We start from the raw sequence: 15644 nt of genomic DNA, 5'->3' as shown, positions 1-15644 counted from the left end.
TTATGTGTAGGAGGTTATGTGTGAATGACGGAAACCTCTGCCTTTTCTGAATATTTGAACCTGTCATGTTACAGGTTTCATGTGAGAAAATGGGCTAAAAGGTGTTAATCTGTCACCTTCCCACAACTCCGAGCAGCCATTCCAGCAATCAGTTTTAGCTGCACTGATGGCTTTAACGACTGAATGAAAATAAGAGTCTCAGTTGGCATGACTAAGATGATTGTGTAGGAATTCACATGCAAAACATTTTTGATAGCACACTAAAAAAAGATCAAAAGATCAAGTCACACTTATCAGTGGCAGATAACCTCGCTGGCTGCCTTTCACCTATATACTCCCCGTCTGCATGTAGTGTGTCTCGCTGTTAAAGAAAACAGAAACACAGTAAAACTGCTTTTTATTTAACCATGCCTTTTTTAGGGTCAACGTAATCTAGAGATCTAATTTTAATTACATTTTACTTTTAAAAAAAAACTTTTAGAAATGTTTGTGTGTGGAAAATATGTGAATGTTATGTTTCTAGAGAGAAGTCTGATGGGAAAAAAATCATAAAAGTAGGCAAGAACAAAGCTCGCTGACAAGTTACAGCAGTGTTTACCTTCAAATGCATCATACACAAAAGATCACACTAACCACTGATAAACAGTGAATTTAACAAGAATATGCTTGTGTAAAAGCCGGCATATCTGGAAAAACAGGTGTGTTGCTGGAGCTTGTAGAACCCTTTGAGGCAAATTTCTTTTTTTGGGGGGGGGGCTTTAGGGAAAATGGATCTGGTAAGTCGCACAGGTAGTATTGGAACTGCTGTCCTGTACAAACTTGTTCAAGCTCTGAACTTGATCCAAATTTCACTCACACTCCCATTTTTCCTTTGAACACCACTTCTGCCAAAACAGAGGTGACAGAGCAGTCAGCAGTTCAGCACTGAACATGGTCGACGGTGGCAGAAGTACAAACAGAAACTGAGATGCACCTGGCGCGTTGCCTGTTTTCATGCCCGTGCACAAATAATTGAACTCTTTGGAAAGTGGGTGTGAGAGTTTGGGAAACTCAGCCAGGTAGTGAAGTACTTTCACACCATTCAAAACTGAACAACTTGGCAGAAGAGTTCCTCTGCTTTTAAATGATTTTTAAAGAACGGAGTGCTGTTTATCTTCACTGATTTTGCTTTTGTGTTTGTTTTGATCATTCCTAAATCAATAAATTGTGTCAAATTAAAGCCTTGCTTTGTTTCAAAGGTTGATTCATTTCCTGCCAACTCTAGAAATGTTCCAGGAATTTTGCTCACTCTCTACAGAGTGAGAGGCAGATCTCACTGGACACTTTCACCATTTCACATAAAATATACACTCACACGCCATTTCATTAGGCGCACCTGTTCAAGTGCCCATTAATACAAATATCTAATCAGTCAATCACATGGGAGCAACTCTCTGCATTTAGAGATGTAGAGACAGTCAAGACAAGCTTGGAGTTCAAACTGAGTATCGAGGTATGCAAAAGAGCACGTCAATGCACTCACCAGTTGAACTCAACTGATTTGATGGGCTACAGCAGCAGAGGACAATACTGGATGCTACAGCTTTCAGCTAAGAGCAGGAAACTGAGATTAAAGCCAGGGTGAGGTTAGATTTAGGCATAAACAGCATGAAAGCAATTATCCATCCGGTCTAGTATCAACACGTCATCCTGCTGGTGTTGGTGTAAGGATGACGGCACACTTTGGGCCTCTTACCATCAACTGAGCATCATTTCAGCACCGCAGCATTGCTGTTAACCATGTCCACACCATGACCACACTGTACCAATCAAAGTTTACAGTAAGATAATGCACCACGTAACAAGGTCCAGATCATCTTAATCTGGTTTCTTGAATGTGACAATGGGTTCGCTGTACTCAAATGAGCTCCAGAGTTTCTCAGTTCAACAGAGCCCCTTTGGGATGTGATGGAACACGAGATTCACATTATAAATGTGTAGTTTGATGCTGTCGTGTCTGTATATACCAAAATAAGTAAAGCCCACTTGTTTTGCCTGATATTCTCTCTTTTTTATCAGAATACGATTATTTGATCTCGGTTAAACTGCAGATTATAGTTTGGTCTATAATATATTAGTAAATAGAGAGATTTTATAGGCAAATAATAGGGTGGCATTTCCAGCATAAAGGTTCATTTAAAAATAACTTAAATAAATAAATAAAAATAATATTTTATAGCTTCATTGGCTGGGCATGTCTGCAGGACCACATAAACTGTAGTCTCCCGCCCTCTAGTGGCTCAGTCAAAGAAAAGCAAATTCCACCGTTTTTTGTTTGCGTAACTGTTGCCGAGCTCCTCCCACCAGGCCACAAGCTATTGGTTAATGCTCTAAGCAAAACCACGTGGTTGGTCAGCGGGTGCTGTCCGTTAAACCTGTGCGGAACAGTTTCCACACGCCCGATCATTGTGTAAGCGTCTCTCCCACCCTTGAACCTGCGGTAAGTATCACCAAGATGAAGCACAGGCTGTAGTGAAAGTGTGAAGAGGAAAAATAACTTTGTGATTTCCTCAGTCATGCCGACGTCACCTGTTAAAACGAGGATCCCCCTCACCAGCTTTGGACACTTGGTAACAGAGGTGAAGGTAGGAAGGGGAATGGATCCGGGGATTTCCAGGTGAAATGAAACGGTGCATGTGGTGGAGGGAGATTTAGCTGATACAGAATGGATATGAAAGGGTTTAAAAGACAAACAGGGGGGTCTATAATAAACATTAAGGGGGATCTTAATGTTTAGGTTATCATTTATGTGTCATAGTGTCATCAATAAGCAGCAATACCAGTTACCTTTGTCCTGCTTTGTCTTCTCTGATGGATCTGCCCAGTGAATGAAGGAATTTCCACAAGCAGCACAACGTCTTTATTACTTTTGACTTTATTATGTAAGATTGTATTTGGCTGCTATTCTGTACAAGTGAAATTCAACTGAAAGAGGCAGGAAACAGACCAGCAATTAAAAGAATATACGGAGGGCAACAAAAAAGACGGATCCTTAAAACTTGGGCTAAAAACAGTCTGTGGAAACTAAAATCATCCAAAAATCCCACTAAAACCTACATCATACATGCCTGTAACTGACAGACAGAGTAAACAATGGAGTTCTGGGGAATTTCCTTAAAGATCAGGATCTGCACCAGGAGGACCCGGGGCCCCCCTGTCCAAGTGTTAGGTCTGGAATCGGGTTTGAAGATTTCATCCTGGAACCTAAAAGCAGTCAGGGCACCGCCGGCTAACACGTGGAGGTCTTCTCAGACACACTGCTAAAAAACGGTCATGCAGGAAGATGTTGCATAATGCGGCTGCATCTGCAGGCTCTTTCACATCTGTCGTATGTGCTCAGTGAGTAAAGAGAATGCGGCACCAGAGGCGCACCTGCCAGCTGTAAAACAAGTGCTAGGTGAGCTGCACAGAGCAGGTCCCACCGAGTCACGATGGTTTGTGCTTCCTGACTGGACTGATCGATATGCCTGAAGTGTTGCTGTGATGATGGATCAGCGGTCCCCAACCTTTTTTGCCTCACGGACCGGTTTATGCCCGACAATATTTTCACGGACAGGCCTTTAAGGTGTCGCGGATAAATACAACAAAATAAAACTAGTACCGGTACCGAAAAAAAGAAGATTTATTCATAACACACGTGAAAAGACCCAGGAAAACCGAGTTAACGATAAAAACGATAACAAAATAAGGCTGAAAACCGATAAAAACCCTGAAAACCATACATTTCACACCTGAGCCTCAACTCTCGCGGCCTGGTACCAAACGACTCACGGACCGGTACCGGTCCGAGGCCCGGGGTTGGGGTTCGCTGGACTAGAGCGTTTTTTTTGGGGGGGGGGGGTTAAATTATAAAATAAAGACCTGTTTATTAGCCTCTTAATTATCAAATCAAATTGTTTATTTATTTATTTGTTTGGTCACGTTTATAATTTCTTAGTATCTTCTAGATGCTTTAAACATCTTTTAAATAACAAGGTGCCATTTCCAGCATAGATGTGTATCTAAAAATAAAATATAAATAGACTAATATATTAAAAATGGTTGCTTTATTTGACTCAGCATGTATGCAGGATGGGATGTAAATGACAAACATATTATTTAGATGCTAAAATGTTAACTATAAACTTATTTATTCCTTCATTCATTTGATCAATATTTGCAATCCTTTTGTTTGACCACTTGGGGGCAGCAGTCAATCTGATCTGAACACTTGTGGATCTGCTTTTTAGTCCTACACGTATGCATGAAATACTCTTTGTCACAAGGGAGCAGCCACCCGTATATTTTTATTATATACATGAAGTACACAAGTAAGAATAATATATGCCTTTAACTGTTGGTTTGTGCTGGTGAAAAGTATCAGTGAGATTGGGTTAAGGCAGGGATGTCCAACTCCAGGCCTCAAGGGCCGGTGTCCTGCAGGTTTTAGATCTCACGCTGGGTCAACACACTTGAATCAAATGATAAGTTCATTACCAGGCCTCTGGAGGACTTCAAGATATGTGAAGAGGTAATTTATCCATTTCAATCAACTGTGTTGGATCAAGGACACATCTAAAACCTGCAGGACACCGGCCCTTGAGGCCTGGAGTTGGACACCCCAGGGTTAAGGCTTGCTTCTGCACTGGAGCTGTAATGTGCTCAGTGCTGCCCCCTGCGCTGTCAGTGGAGAAGACACCATTGTGAGGTGGCCGGGCTACTTTTAAACTGTGTAAAAGGGAACCACAGATTCCCGTTATCATATGATGCGTTATTATTAGTAATAGTAAAACATAAAATGCTGACTGTAAGCAGTTTTAAAGTTACTAAGCGATTGATTCAAGAGAAAATAAACAGAAGAGAGGATGTTATTCATTTCAGTCTCAGTGATATTGTAGTTCATTCCTTTATGAAAGAACTACAATTTAAAAACAATATAGACAAGGAAGTGTTTGAGTTAGTTTTTTTTAACTTGTTTGTATATAGATCTAGCTATATATTCTCTCTTATTGTATGCCATCTGTAATGTTTGACTCCAATACCCCACAGAACTGGACATCATAGTGAGCTCCCTGTGTCAAGCTGTCACCCTTAACCTATGAAGTTCACGAACTGTGGGACATGATGTTTGTTTAATTGTCATGTAAATGTTAGGCAAGACTCATATGCTGTTACATTTTTTTATTTTTCATTAATAGTAGTACTATATTTGTACATATCAACAGGAGTTTGACTTCAGTTTTCATAGACCGGCTCCTTCCAGCTGTAGAGCTGCTGTTGGTTTCAGCTGTTGTTGTTTCAGCCTCAGTTTGTCTGCTTGAAGGGGAAGGTGGATATAAGACTGCTGTTGTAACCACAAGAAGAAGAAAAACAAAACAAAACAAGCTCACCGCTGATTTTCAAAAATTATTTCAGTTGCACTTTTTCAGCTTTTATTGACGTGGTTTCACGTATAAGGTTTCAGGGGGAACAAGCGTTTCCTCTCTGCTACGTTAATAATATCAACCGTAGCGGCAGGAGGAATCAGCAAGATGAAGAGGAGCACTGTGTCCCTCCTCGACCCTGGCTCACTTTATCTAATGTTCGTAATGGGAAACTATTTCCCTCTTCACAAGAATTCTTTCATTTCCTCGTAGTTTACTGTAAACCTGATATTCTAGATGAATGGTTCCCTTCATGGAAATCAGTGCATGTGACAAACGCGTAATTGTTGTCCAAGTCTGTGTAATCAGACAGACAACAATAACCATTCTGACATTCATCAGGCAAAGGATTAGTTTGGATATAAATGACAATTGCGTAAAGCTCACGGGCTTAAAGTGCTAGTAAAGTGTATATATATGTTTTTTTTGTTTTGTTTTTTCCTCTCATGCTAGCTGAGTATGAAACACAAACCATGAGATAAAGTAAGCTTTGTTTAGCACAAAGTGCTGCCTGGCTGAAGTCCACTCACCGCCGGCTGTAAAACCACAGCTTAGTCGGTTTCACACCTTGGTTTTTGTATGCATGATGCAAATGAGATGTGGTATGGCAGTTTGCGAGTTTTACAAATGCTGGTTCTCACATTTGTTAGCTTTTTACAGAGCCAAGCTAGCAGTTTCCCTCTGTTTGCGCTAGGCTAGCTAACAGCGGCCTGTCTGTAGCTTAGCATTTGGTGTTTATATGAGTTGTTTATATGGATTCTAATTAATCGTTTTAGGCATAAAAGTGATCGATAAAATATACTTCTTAAATTCTTTAATTTTTTTTGAGTCTGTTGACTCCAAAGGTTTAATATTTAATAACTATTGCTTTTAATGTTTTTGCGTTGAATTGGTGTAACGAAATCTAACTGTTCAGGCCCTACAGGTGTTGGAGTGGTGTTCAGGTTGGGCCAGTTGACTGCAAAGTGAAAATAAGGCACTTTAGGGTCATTTTGGTTTGACAACCGAGTAACAACTCCATTAAACCATTCAAGTATGTGGGAGTTTCCATCCTCTCCTCTGCCTACTGATTGTAGTTTTTTGGCCCCTCTCTTGCAGACATCCTTTCTGTCTCCTCTCTGAGCCTCTTCAATCCTCTCTGTTCCTTTGTTTTCACACTCATCTTCTTCTTTCAGCTGCTCCCTTCAGGGGTTGCCACAGTGGATAATCTGCCTTCTGCTCTGTCTGTAGCATCGTCCTCTGTCACACCAAGGCTCTGCATGTCCTCCTTCACTACATCCATGAACCTCCTCTGTGGTCTTTCGTTTTTTCCTCCTGCCTGACAGCTTCATATTCAACATTCTTTGTCCATTACATATATATATATATATGTGTATATATATATATATATATATATATATATATATATATATATATATATATATATATATATATATGTATGTCCAGGGGCATGTCTAGAACAGAGGCATGGGGTGGCACCAGCCCCCCTGAAATATGAATAGTTTGCTCCTTTGCTGTTAAATCTTAAAATCCCCAACACCATTGGATGGGGCCAGTAGGAGTACTTTTTACTGAAATACTTGTAAAAATACTTGTACTAGTACTATGTTGCTTTCCTTTTTTTTTCTTTTTTCTCTATTCTGAATGTGATTGTTGCACTTTGTACAATACAATTTATTTTAAAGCTTTCTTTACTTAATATTTTTGCAGATTACTTAAATTATAATTGATCAAAGTACAATATTTAAGCAATTAAAATCTTCAACGGCTTTAACAATAAAGAGATATATACACATCAAAAAATCAATAATTATAATCCAGTAACATCATGTATATGACTCAAGTGTCATTACATATGTGGATGATTATAACTTTTACTTAAGTAAAACGTCTAATTACTTTTTTACCCTCAAAATTTATGTTTAAATTGTTATTCAGGTCTGCTTTTCACATAATAACTCTGCATTAGGACTCAGGGTTGCATATGAGCATGGACTTGCCCCCCTCCCCCATTTGCCATCCAATTTTTAAAAATCATTTAAACACCCCTGATATCTTCTTTGCTTCCTCTGCAAATGTCTAAACCATCTCAACCTTGCCTCTCTAGCTTTGTCTCCAAACCGCTCGACCTGAGCTGTCCCTCTGATATGCTGATTTATAAGGTCCAATGTCCATATAATGTCTATATAATGTCCATTCTTGTTGATCCCAGTGAAAATCTTATCGTCAGCTTGGCTTCCTGTTTTTTTGTGGGTGTTACCGTCTCCAAACCATAGTTCGCAGTAGATCTCACATCCCGTCTTGTAAACCTTCCTTTCCCTTTCTTGCTTTCCCTTTCACTCTTGCCATTGTTTTCAACCTGCTGTGTGAAACGAATGTTTTAACTTTACCTCACTTCTACATCTATCTCGTCTTCATCAGCATGCCTCTTTCACCCTCTTCTTTTCATTTCTTATTTAGTGAGCCTGAGCTCCTGTGTATTTGTGCCCACTAGCATACACAGACACAATTAGTCAAAAAAAACACAGTAGGGAAAAAAAGGCATGTGAAACATGAGGCAATCAAATATATTAACAATATAAACCATTTTAATAAAAGGAATAATCAGAATAACTTTCAAAAATCAGTTCAAATGGTGTCCCACTTTAACTGAAATGAATGACCCATTTTATCTAACACATTACGGTAAACTGGGCCAAGAGCTAAAGAGACTTTTCTTCATTTTACAAAATTTTATCTGAGAGAGGTCATCATAACAAGGATTATGAATTTGTAGATGTCTCTTTGCTTGTTATTGATTTATTAACCTTATTATTAACAAGTGAGATTTCATATGTTCAGTCGCTTGTCATCTGACAGTTTCAAAACGAGGTGTTCCCCTTAGCAACCTCAGACCAAATAAGATCAAATGCTAAATATCAGGTAATGTTTTAGCACCTGTTTGAAATGCCTTGCAGTCAGTCACCAGCTGTTAACCTTTAAAGAGATGAGATGCTAAGATCCTAAAATAACCCACTTTACCTACAGGCCCAATTTTCACCCAGAGCAACCACCTTTTTTTTTTTCCACTGCTCAGCAGACAAAAAAATAGCAGTTAAAAAAAAAGACTGACTATGATCCTTTAATGTGAAATTAGACTTGAGTAATGTTACTAGCTTGTTTATTAAAGGAAAACGCTTAGGATGTTGCTACAGAGTTTAATGCTAATGTCTGTGGAAGCTGAGCTAGGGTCACATAGTACAGGTTCACGACCAAATCAGCTTAATCAAATTCAGACGGTATGCTGGATGTGATCTCAATTACTGGTAACAAGTATGCAGTCCCACTGTTGCTTTATCACGCTACTCACAGAAAAACATGCCTCTACTTGCAAAGGTATGCACGTTCCAGACCATCTATTTCTAAAATAAATTGCTTAATTTCTTCATAAAGTTTTCATATTGCAGCATTTATTAGATTCCATGAAAAAAGACAATAATAATTCCTTAATTAAAAAACGCAGAGTGCGCTTAATCAAGCTTTGTTATTGTTTTTTTTTCCTTTTGTTCATTTTCTGTAAGTCTTCTCATCATTTAATGTGGTGCTTTCACATTCATTCTGACTGGGTTTGCGTAAGCCTGAGGGCATTCATCATGTGCCTCTATTGTATGTGTTTGTTTGCTGGCTTTTATTTTCTGTTTTCTTCATCTTTTATCTTATATCTTTCAATGCACTTTTTTTTTAACGTCTTGAACATGTGTCAAAAAAAATATCACAGATCTGATATCAGCGCTTCCTCTTACTGTTTCTGTGTGCTCTGTGTTTTAGAGACAGCTGTTTGGCATTGAGGCCCCTTCTTCTGTGGAACTGACGGGCTGGAGGAAATACTTTAATAGCTACACTCTGCAGGGTCGCAGAAATGTACTTAACCAGCACGCACTTTTATACACACGCGCACGTCTTTATAGAGATATTACACACAGGCGTGCGGACTCCTCACAATCCTAAATGTTTCCTTCTCTTCTCTGCAGTGTGTCTTGGCTACTTATGGGATCTTGGCAGTAACGGCAGCTGCCTACTTGATGCTTAGACAAAAGAAAAAAGAAAACCAGACATCCACCTCCACGGCCTGAGAGGCTGACATCTTGCAGTCATGCGTTTTCTCTGTGATGTGAGGGGTACTGCACCTTCAAATGTCTCATCTAAAAGTTACAGAATGTTAATAAATTCTTTGTCCGTGCTTGTCTGATCAGTATTCATTGATATAATGAACAATCCGTCTGCTGCTGCAGAAACTGCAACAAAATCCGCAATTTTCTTATCCGTTTATTACCCTTAAAGCAGCGTGTGTTTTCTCTATAAGAAATATAAAATAATAAGAATGGCATTTTTTACGGTTTGATTCATGAATGCATTCACGTTCATGACTTTTCTTGTAATCCTTTTTGAATTCTTGGCCGCAGGTTGATTGACGAGGTAGTCGGTTAATATGCGGTCTATTGCCATGCTTGACATGACATGGAAATAATTGCAGCCCTTTGACTATGCGCTTATGCAATAATTGTTACGCTAAGCTGACAGAACAAAAAGGAAACAAGATTCTTACCTGAGATCTCACACGCAGGCACCTGTGCTGCTGCTGCTGCTGCTGCATCACTGAGGTTTACACTTACTTTACACCACTGGGCTTTGTATAGCATGATGTGTGAGCCTTTCTTTCATTTTGTTATAAATATAAACTAAACTTGTATATAAACTGAAATATATCCACAAAAAACTATTTTGAAAACAAACAGCGCTGTAGTAGTAAAACCATCAACCCATCCGTGATGCGGATGTATGTTTTATAGTCTGTATTTGTGTATTTTTCATGCAGCTGTAACATTTTTAAATAAATATAGTTAACTGCATTCAAACCAATCTAAAATTCATTGTGCGTACTCGCTACACACACACACACACACACACACACACACGCTCTGCTGTGAGATCACATGATTTCAAGGAATCTGCAAGCTGAAGTGAAAGCGAAAGTGCGGTCGCGAACACCTGAATCAACGGTTTAAAGTGCGCATGCGCGTTTGAGCGAAAGAAGGAGCGCGTACGGTCTCTGAAAACGAAAGCATCTTTTTTATCAAACGAGCTGCGACTTTCTGGGGGCGAGAAGCCGACTGTAGCTCACTGCTGCGACACGTAAGTAGGCTTAATTATTCCTTTAGCTCACATTGTCGCTGAAGCTTGAAGCGGACTGCTGTTGAAGGAATCCAAGAAAGCTGAAAAAGAAAAGTGTCATTTTCTCATTAAGTGTGGGAACTTGTGACAAGCTTTTCCAATTTCTTTAAAACACATCAGCTCCAGCGTCACGGCGATAGCTGAACTCCACCTTCAAAAATCCCCCCACCTTAAGTAAATCTGTTGTATAGCACAGAATTTTGCAGATGAATCTGTGGAGGATGTTTGGCCACATTTGAGCTTTTTCTAAACACTTTTGCAGCTCTTTGCAGTTTTAATTCGTCCTGCTGGTTTTACTGTTATTTCCGAGCTCCAGCACTCTCCGTTTGAAATTCCACAGTGTCTCTGATTTAAGGTGTGGGTCATAAATGCTCCCCCCTTGGCCTAAAGTAACGCTGTGTCATTGCCCTGCTGCACTGCTCAATATCTGTGGGTGTGTGAACCTCTGAAACAAATCTTAAAAATCGTTGTCGCTGGTTCTTTTAAATATATATATAATCTGTCTGTGTGTGTGTGTGAGTGTGTGTGAGAGATAATAACAGAAGTTTACGTCATTGTGAGACAAAACTGTTATATTAGCTGATAAAATGCAGCTGTAAGCTCATTGCGAACAGTGAAATTAGAAAAAATGAAGTTATTATAACTCAGTGTAATATTTATAAACATTGACAATAAAAAAGGGAAAATAAAAATTAATTTGAACTGTTAAAATATATAAATTCTCTACTCACTGCTTGGTACACACTGTACTCCTTATAAAGTATTGATCGGCATCAAGTATTTGCATTTTATTCTTTATTGTAATGTAATTTTTTTATTTGCTGATTTTAAATTTGAAACAAAAAAATCTGTACAGGGCGGCTAAAATGTTTTCGTTGCTTTTGTTTTAAATGAAAAGCAGAAAATGGCCACGCTAACTGGAATCTGCTTACCTCACACTTCAGAGGAAATTAAGTCTTTTTATACACCTTTTTAGTCTCGCTTGATTGAGAAAGTGAAAGCGCTCTTCTGTCATCAGTTGTGTAGTAGCCGCCCTTACTGGTGGTTTGTAACACACAAACATGTGGTTTACTGTCAGCCGCACGCCCTTTAAGTCTGGATTGGGCACCCATGCAGTGAGCGTGTGCCATGACAGTGTGTGTTACGCTATATAAAGCCAGGGACGTGTTTCAAACATCAGCTGTGCGCTCATAAGGAGGCATAAAACATGTAAACCAGAAATGTCAATGTGATTAATGCGATGTTAAGTGTTTGTGAAACGCTGAGGATTAAAGTTACAATATAAACTCTCTGCAGCATGGCGTCTCAAAGTGGACTGAGCAACAGATGACCAGCCGGGAAGGAGTGAATGATGGAGGATCTGCCAGTGAAAAACGGAGTAACTGGTGCAACAGGTGGTCAAGAGGAGGATTGTTCTTTGTAGGATGGTCAGAGACAATTGCAATAAAGTGGTAGTACAAAGCCCAAAACAGAGCCACGCAGCCGAACCACAGAGCCCGAGCGAGCCCTCTGAAGAACACCGGGAACAGAGCCCAAGCAGAGCGGAGTCGAGAGAGCGGCGGCTGGATTTACTGCACTGGGTCAAAAACAACTATGAGGAAGACGCTGAGCTCTGGGTTAGTGTTCACGATCACTCACTGCTGATTTTACTCATGTTGTTTTTGGTGATAGATTGTTTAAATATTAAAAGCACTCAGCAGGCAGAAGACCACATTTTATGTCTTTATTGATTAATCGATCATAATCATATGTGCACTAATGCATGGGCACAACTTTAATGTTGCAGCTTTTTAACTACTTTACATACTGCTGGGAACTGTACTAAATGTCCATCACAGCTCATTTATCAATTATACATTTATATAGATCATAACTAGCAGCTACTGTTATCAAACAGATACAGTGGTGGAAAATATTCAGCAGTTTCCCTCAAAGTGAGTAAAATTGAATGCATTTATAAAGACGTTCAGATGTACAGAACAAGTACTTGAGCAATGTACTTTCAGGCACTGTCGTCTAAAAATATATTTTTAAATCAATTTCTTTTTCATTTAAGTTTGGCTAAAAGTGAAACTAAATAATAATGCGATTGAAAAATTCAACGATGCTTGTTTTACATTATCAAACAGTATGATGGATACTAATATAATATGACAACATTTGTAAAAGTGAAACTACAAGTGACCCACAAATGTTTTTTTTAAAAACTGCTGTCAAAATAAAACCTGATTAATTTATTGAGGAAAATAAACCTTGTGGCTGGAGCGTGGCGGTAATAAACTGGGACACTCAGACTAGCTCGGTAAACAAAGTGACACTCACCAACAGAAAATCATTGTTGTTACAAGGAAAGTATTTGGAAGCCTGCCTGGCTTTGTTATTGGACTTTGAACCTGAGCATGCTTCCCCCTTATGCCAAGGATTTACAGCTCCATTATGGTGTTGGTAGTGGTCTTACAATGTTATCGCCCACAGAGTACATCTTGTGTCAGAGCAAAACGTTACAAGTGGCGCTCATGGAAATTAACACGTGAAGTGAACTAATAAAGTTTCTAGTAAATGACCCAAGTATCGAGTTCACGCTGAGAAAGTGAAAGAACCCTTTGTGGTATGGCGGTTTCAGCCATTCGGAAAGTTTCCAGCAACATTCCTTACTGTACATTTTTTGTTTATTACATAAGACGCAGAGTCACAAGTTCACGTGATGAGCAAGCTTAACGAAAAAGAAAAAAAGCACTCTAATTTTAAAAAAGACGTTTTTCCTCTAAGTGGCTGTATAGTTCCGCCACAAACCTTACAAATCTAATTTTTGTAAGTTTCTGTTTCTTTGTGATACCTTGTTTGTGACCGATGTGCAATAATTTGTTCTAAAAATACTTTATAGCCGTCATTTAAGTTTGATTTAAAGAGATTTAAAGTAAACTATTAGGCTTATTTTATTTTTATTCATTTTATTATGCTTATTTTCAATGTTTTATTTTATTAGTGGACTATAGTGTTTTTTCCTTTTTTCACAGTTAAGCCTTTCGGTTCATCACTGATCTGAAACAAGCTGCTGTGACTCCTCCCCCTTTAAGGCCACCCCCTCTTTAAGCCAGCTTTCTTCTAATTGGCTGCTCCTCACAAACAAAAGAGTAGTGGGTGGGTGGGGCTTGATGTCGTCAGGCAAAAGCAAGAATCAAACAAACTGTGAGAGCGAGTGTTTGTAGCAGCGTGAAGCCTGATCTTCTGGCTAGTGGGGAGTGCTTGTGCATACACTGACCTCAACACTTAAAACTTTGCCTCAGGTTTTTAAAGAAGAGCAACACAGGCAACATATATTTAGCCTTAGAGGCAAAGCCGAGGGCAAGAAAAAGCACAGCCTTCATTTTTGTTTAATCAGATTAGGAGCTGTTTGCTGTAGGCAGTGAAATTTCTGGTGTACCATCAGCAGTAAAGAGCCTGCAGCCACCAAAGAACACTTTGATTTATGTGCGTTTTTCATCATATTGACTGGACACGTCTGATCTTCTCCACTGTAGGAAGTGACTGGAGCTGATTCCGATGGCTTGCCCACACACCTCCGTCCGTTCACCAGCGAAGAGGAGTATAGACTAGTAAAAAGTACTTACCAGCAGCTTCTGCAGAGTGATTACTACTGGGGACCCCTGACCATGGAAGAAGCCCACGGAAAACTCAAAAATGCTCCTGCTGGAACTTTCCTCATCAGGTAGTCAGCGCTGTTTCGCTTTATTTCTCTCTTTAACTGTTGTGTTTTTTTTCCTGCTTTTTTTTCTTCATGCCATTAAAGCTAAACCAATGCAGTCCATCTCATTTACCAAGCTCATGTGTAGTGACTGTACGCCGCTGTGCTGTTGTAGGGACAGCGGGCAGCCGGATGTTTTCTTCACTCTGAGTTACCAAAGCGACGATGGCCCGACGAGTGTTCGCATCCAGCTGAACAAGCTGCACTTCAGTCTGTTCGGCAGCCAGAGGACTTTTCCTTCACTCTTTGCTCTGCTGACTTACTACACCAGCTCCTGCTGTAAACTGACGGTGCCCTTTCGCATTCACCGCCCAGAGGGCCTGAAACAGATGTGCAGGAGGGCCTTTGTAGGCGTGTTTGGAGCAGATAGGATAAGCACATTACCTGGTCTCAACAAGCAAGTGAGAAGCTACCTTTGGGCATACCCTCACCCTATATAGACGCATGTGCTCCAAGTTTCTGTGTCAGGATGTTGTGCTATCACAAGGATAAAGAATGTTATTTCTTACTTTTTAAAGAAGTTATCCTTTGTATTATAAATGAGAGATAATAGAAGATCACTGCAGGTGACTGCTATGAATGATATTATTGGAGACACAAGCGAGTAGAAGGACATAACCATCAGAGGTAGAAATGGCTACATGAGGTAATTCAGGCGACCTGCGGCACAGATGGACAACCTGAAGGTTTCTGGTTGTTGAGAGGTTATTTGCACACCTTCTGAAAATGTATTGTTTTACAGATTTGACAAACGTGTTATCGTTGTTTTGGGGTTTTTTGTTTGTTTTTTTTTGTTTGTTTTATATGCACTGTCAGAAGTCAACAATTATTATTTATATAACTAAAGTTTCTAGCAATTTTCCCTGTAAAGGCTGCACCACTGCCTGTATGATGACATTTCAGTTTGTCGTGCATATGAAAAATGTCATAACTGCTGCTGTTTAAAGCTGCACTAACTGATATCTGAACTCATGAACGCATGAGCAAGCAGCCATGTCAACAGCTCATGAACGTGAGGGTAAATCAGCTGTAAAAATCCACTTGGAGTGATGGTTTCTGGCTCGTTCCTTCTTCTCTTTCTCTTTCTTTTTTGTGTTGCTTGTTTGGTAACATTAGGGTAATTATCTCAATATCTTGGTACAAGGGTTCATTTGCTCTGGATGATGGGGGGGAAACAGAGTAACGGATTCTAACTGCTACATTGATGTTTATAATTCACAGAATTTGCAGTTAATACGATTCCGATA

At 39.6% G+C, this 15644-nt stretch overlaps 1 protein-coding gene across 6 annotated transcripts; it reads left to right on the top strand.

Annotated features, from left to right (window-relative positions):
• Window positions 1-2350: 2350 nt before the first annotated feature.
• LOC100702935 (suppressor of cytokine signaling 1) lies at window positions 2351-15644 on the top strand. Of its 6 annotated transcripts, none has more exons than XM_025908193.1 (7): window positions 2351-2479; window positions 2554-2624; window positions 9249-9341; window positions 9452-9598; window positions 11949-12268; window positions 14174-14361; window positions 14513-15644. In XM_025908193.1, exons 5-7 carry the CDS (start codon window positions 12077-12079, stop codon window positions 14835-14837), a joined length of 705 nt encoding a protein of 234 aa, XP_025763978.1. In that variant the 5' UTR covers window positions 2351-2479; window positions 2554-2624; window positions 9249-9341; window positions 9452-9598; window positions 11949-12076; the 3' UTR covers window positions 14838-15644. The 6 variants fall into 6 exon arrangements, with proteins under 6 accessions (XP_025763978.1, XP_025763974.1, XP_025763975.1 ...); XM_025908189.1 differs by having other exon boundaries at window positions 9452-10613; XM_025908190.1 differs by having other exon boundaries at window positions 2554-2656; window positions 9452-10613.

The sequence above is a fragment of the Oreochromis niloticus genome, linkage group LG6 (genome assembly GCF_001858045.2).
Source record: "Oreochromis niloticus isolate F11D_XX linkage group LG6, O_niloticus_UMD_NMBU, whole genome shotgun sequence".
Lineage (NCBI taxonomy): Eukaryota > Metazoa > Chordata > Actinopteri > Cichliformes > Cichlidae > Oreochromis > Oreochromis niloticus.
This window is presented reverse-complemented; position numbering and strand designations above follow the sequence as displayed.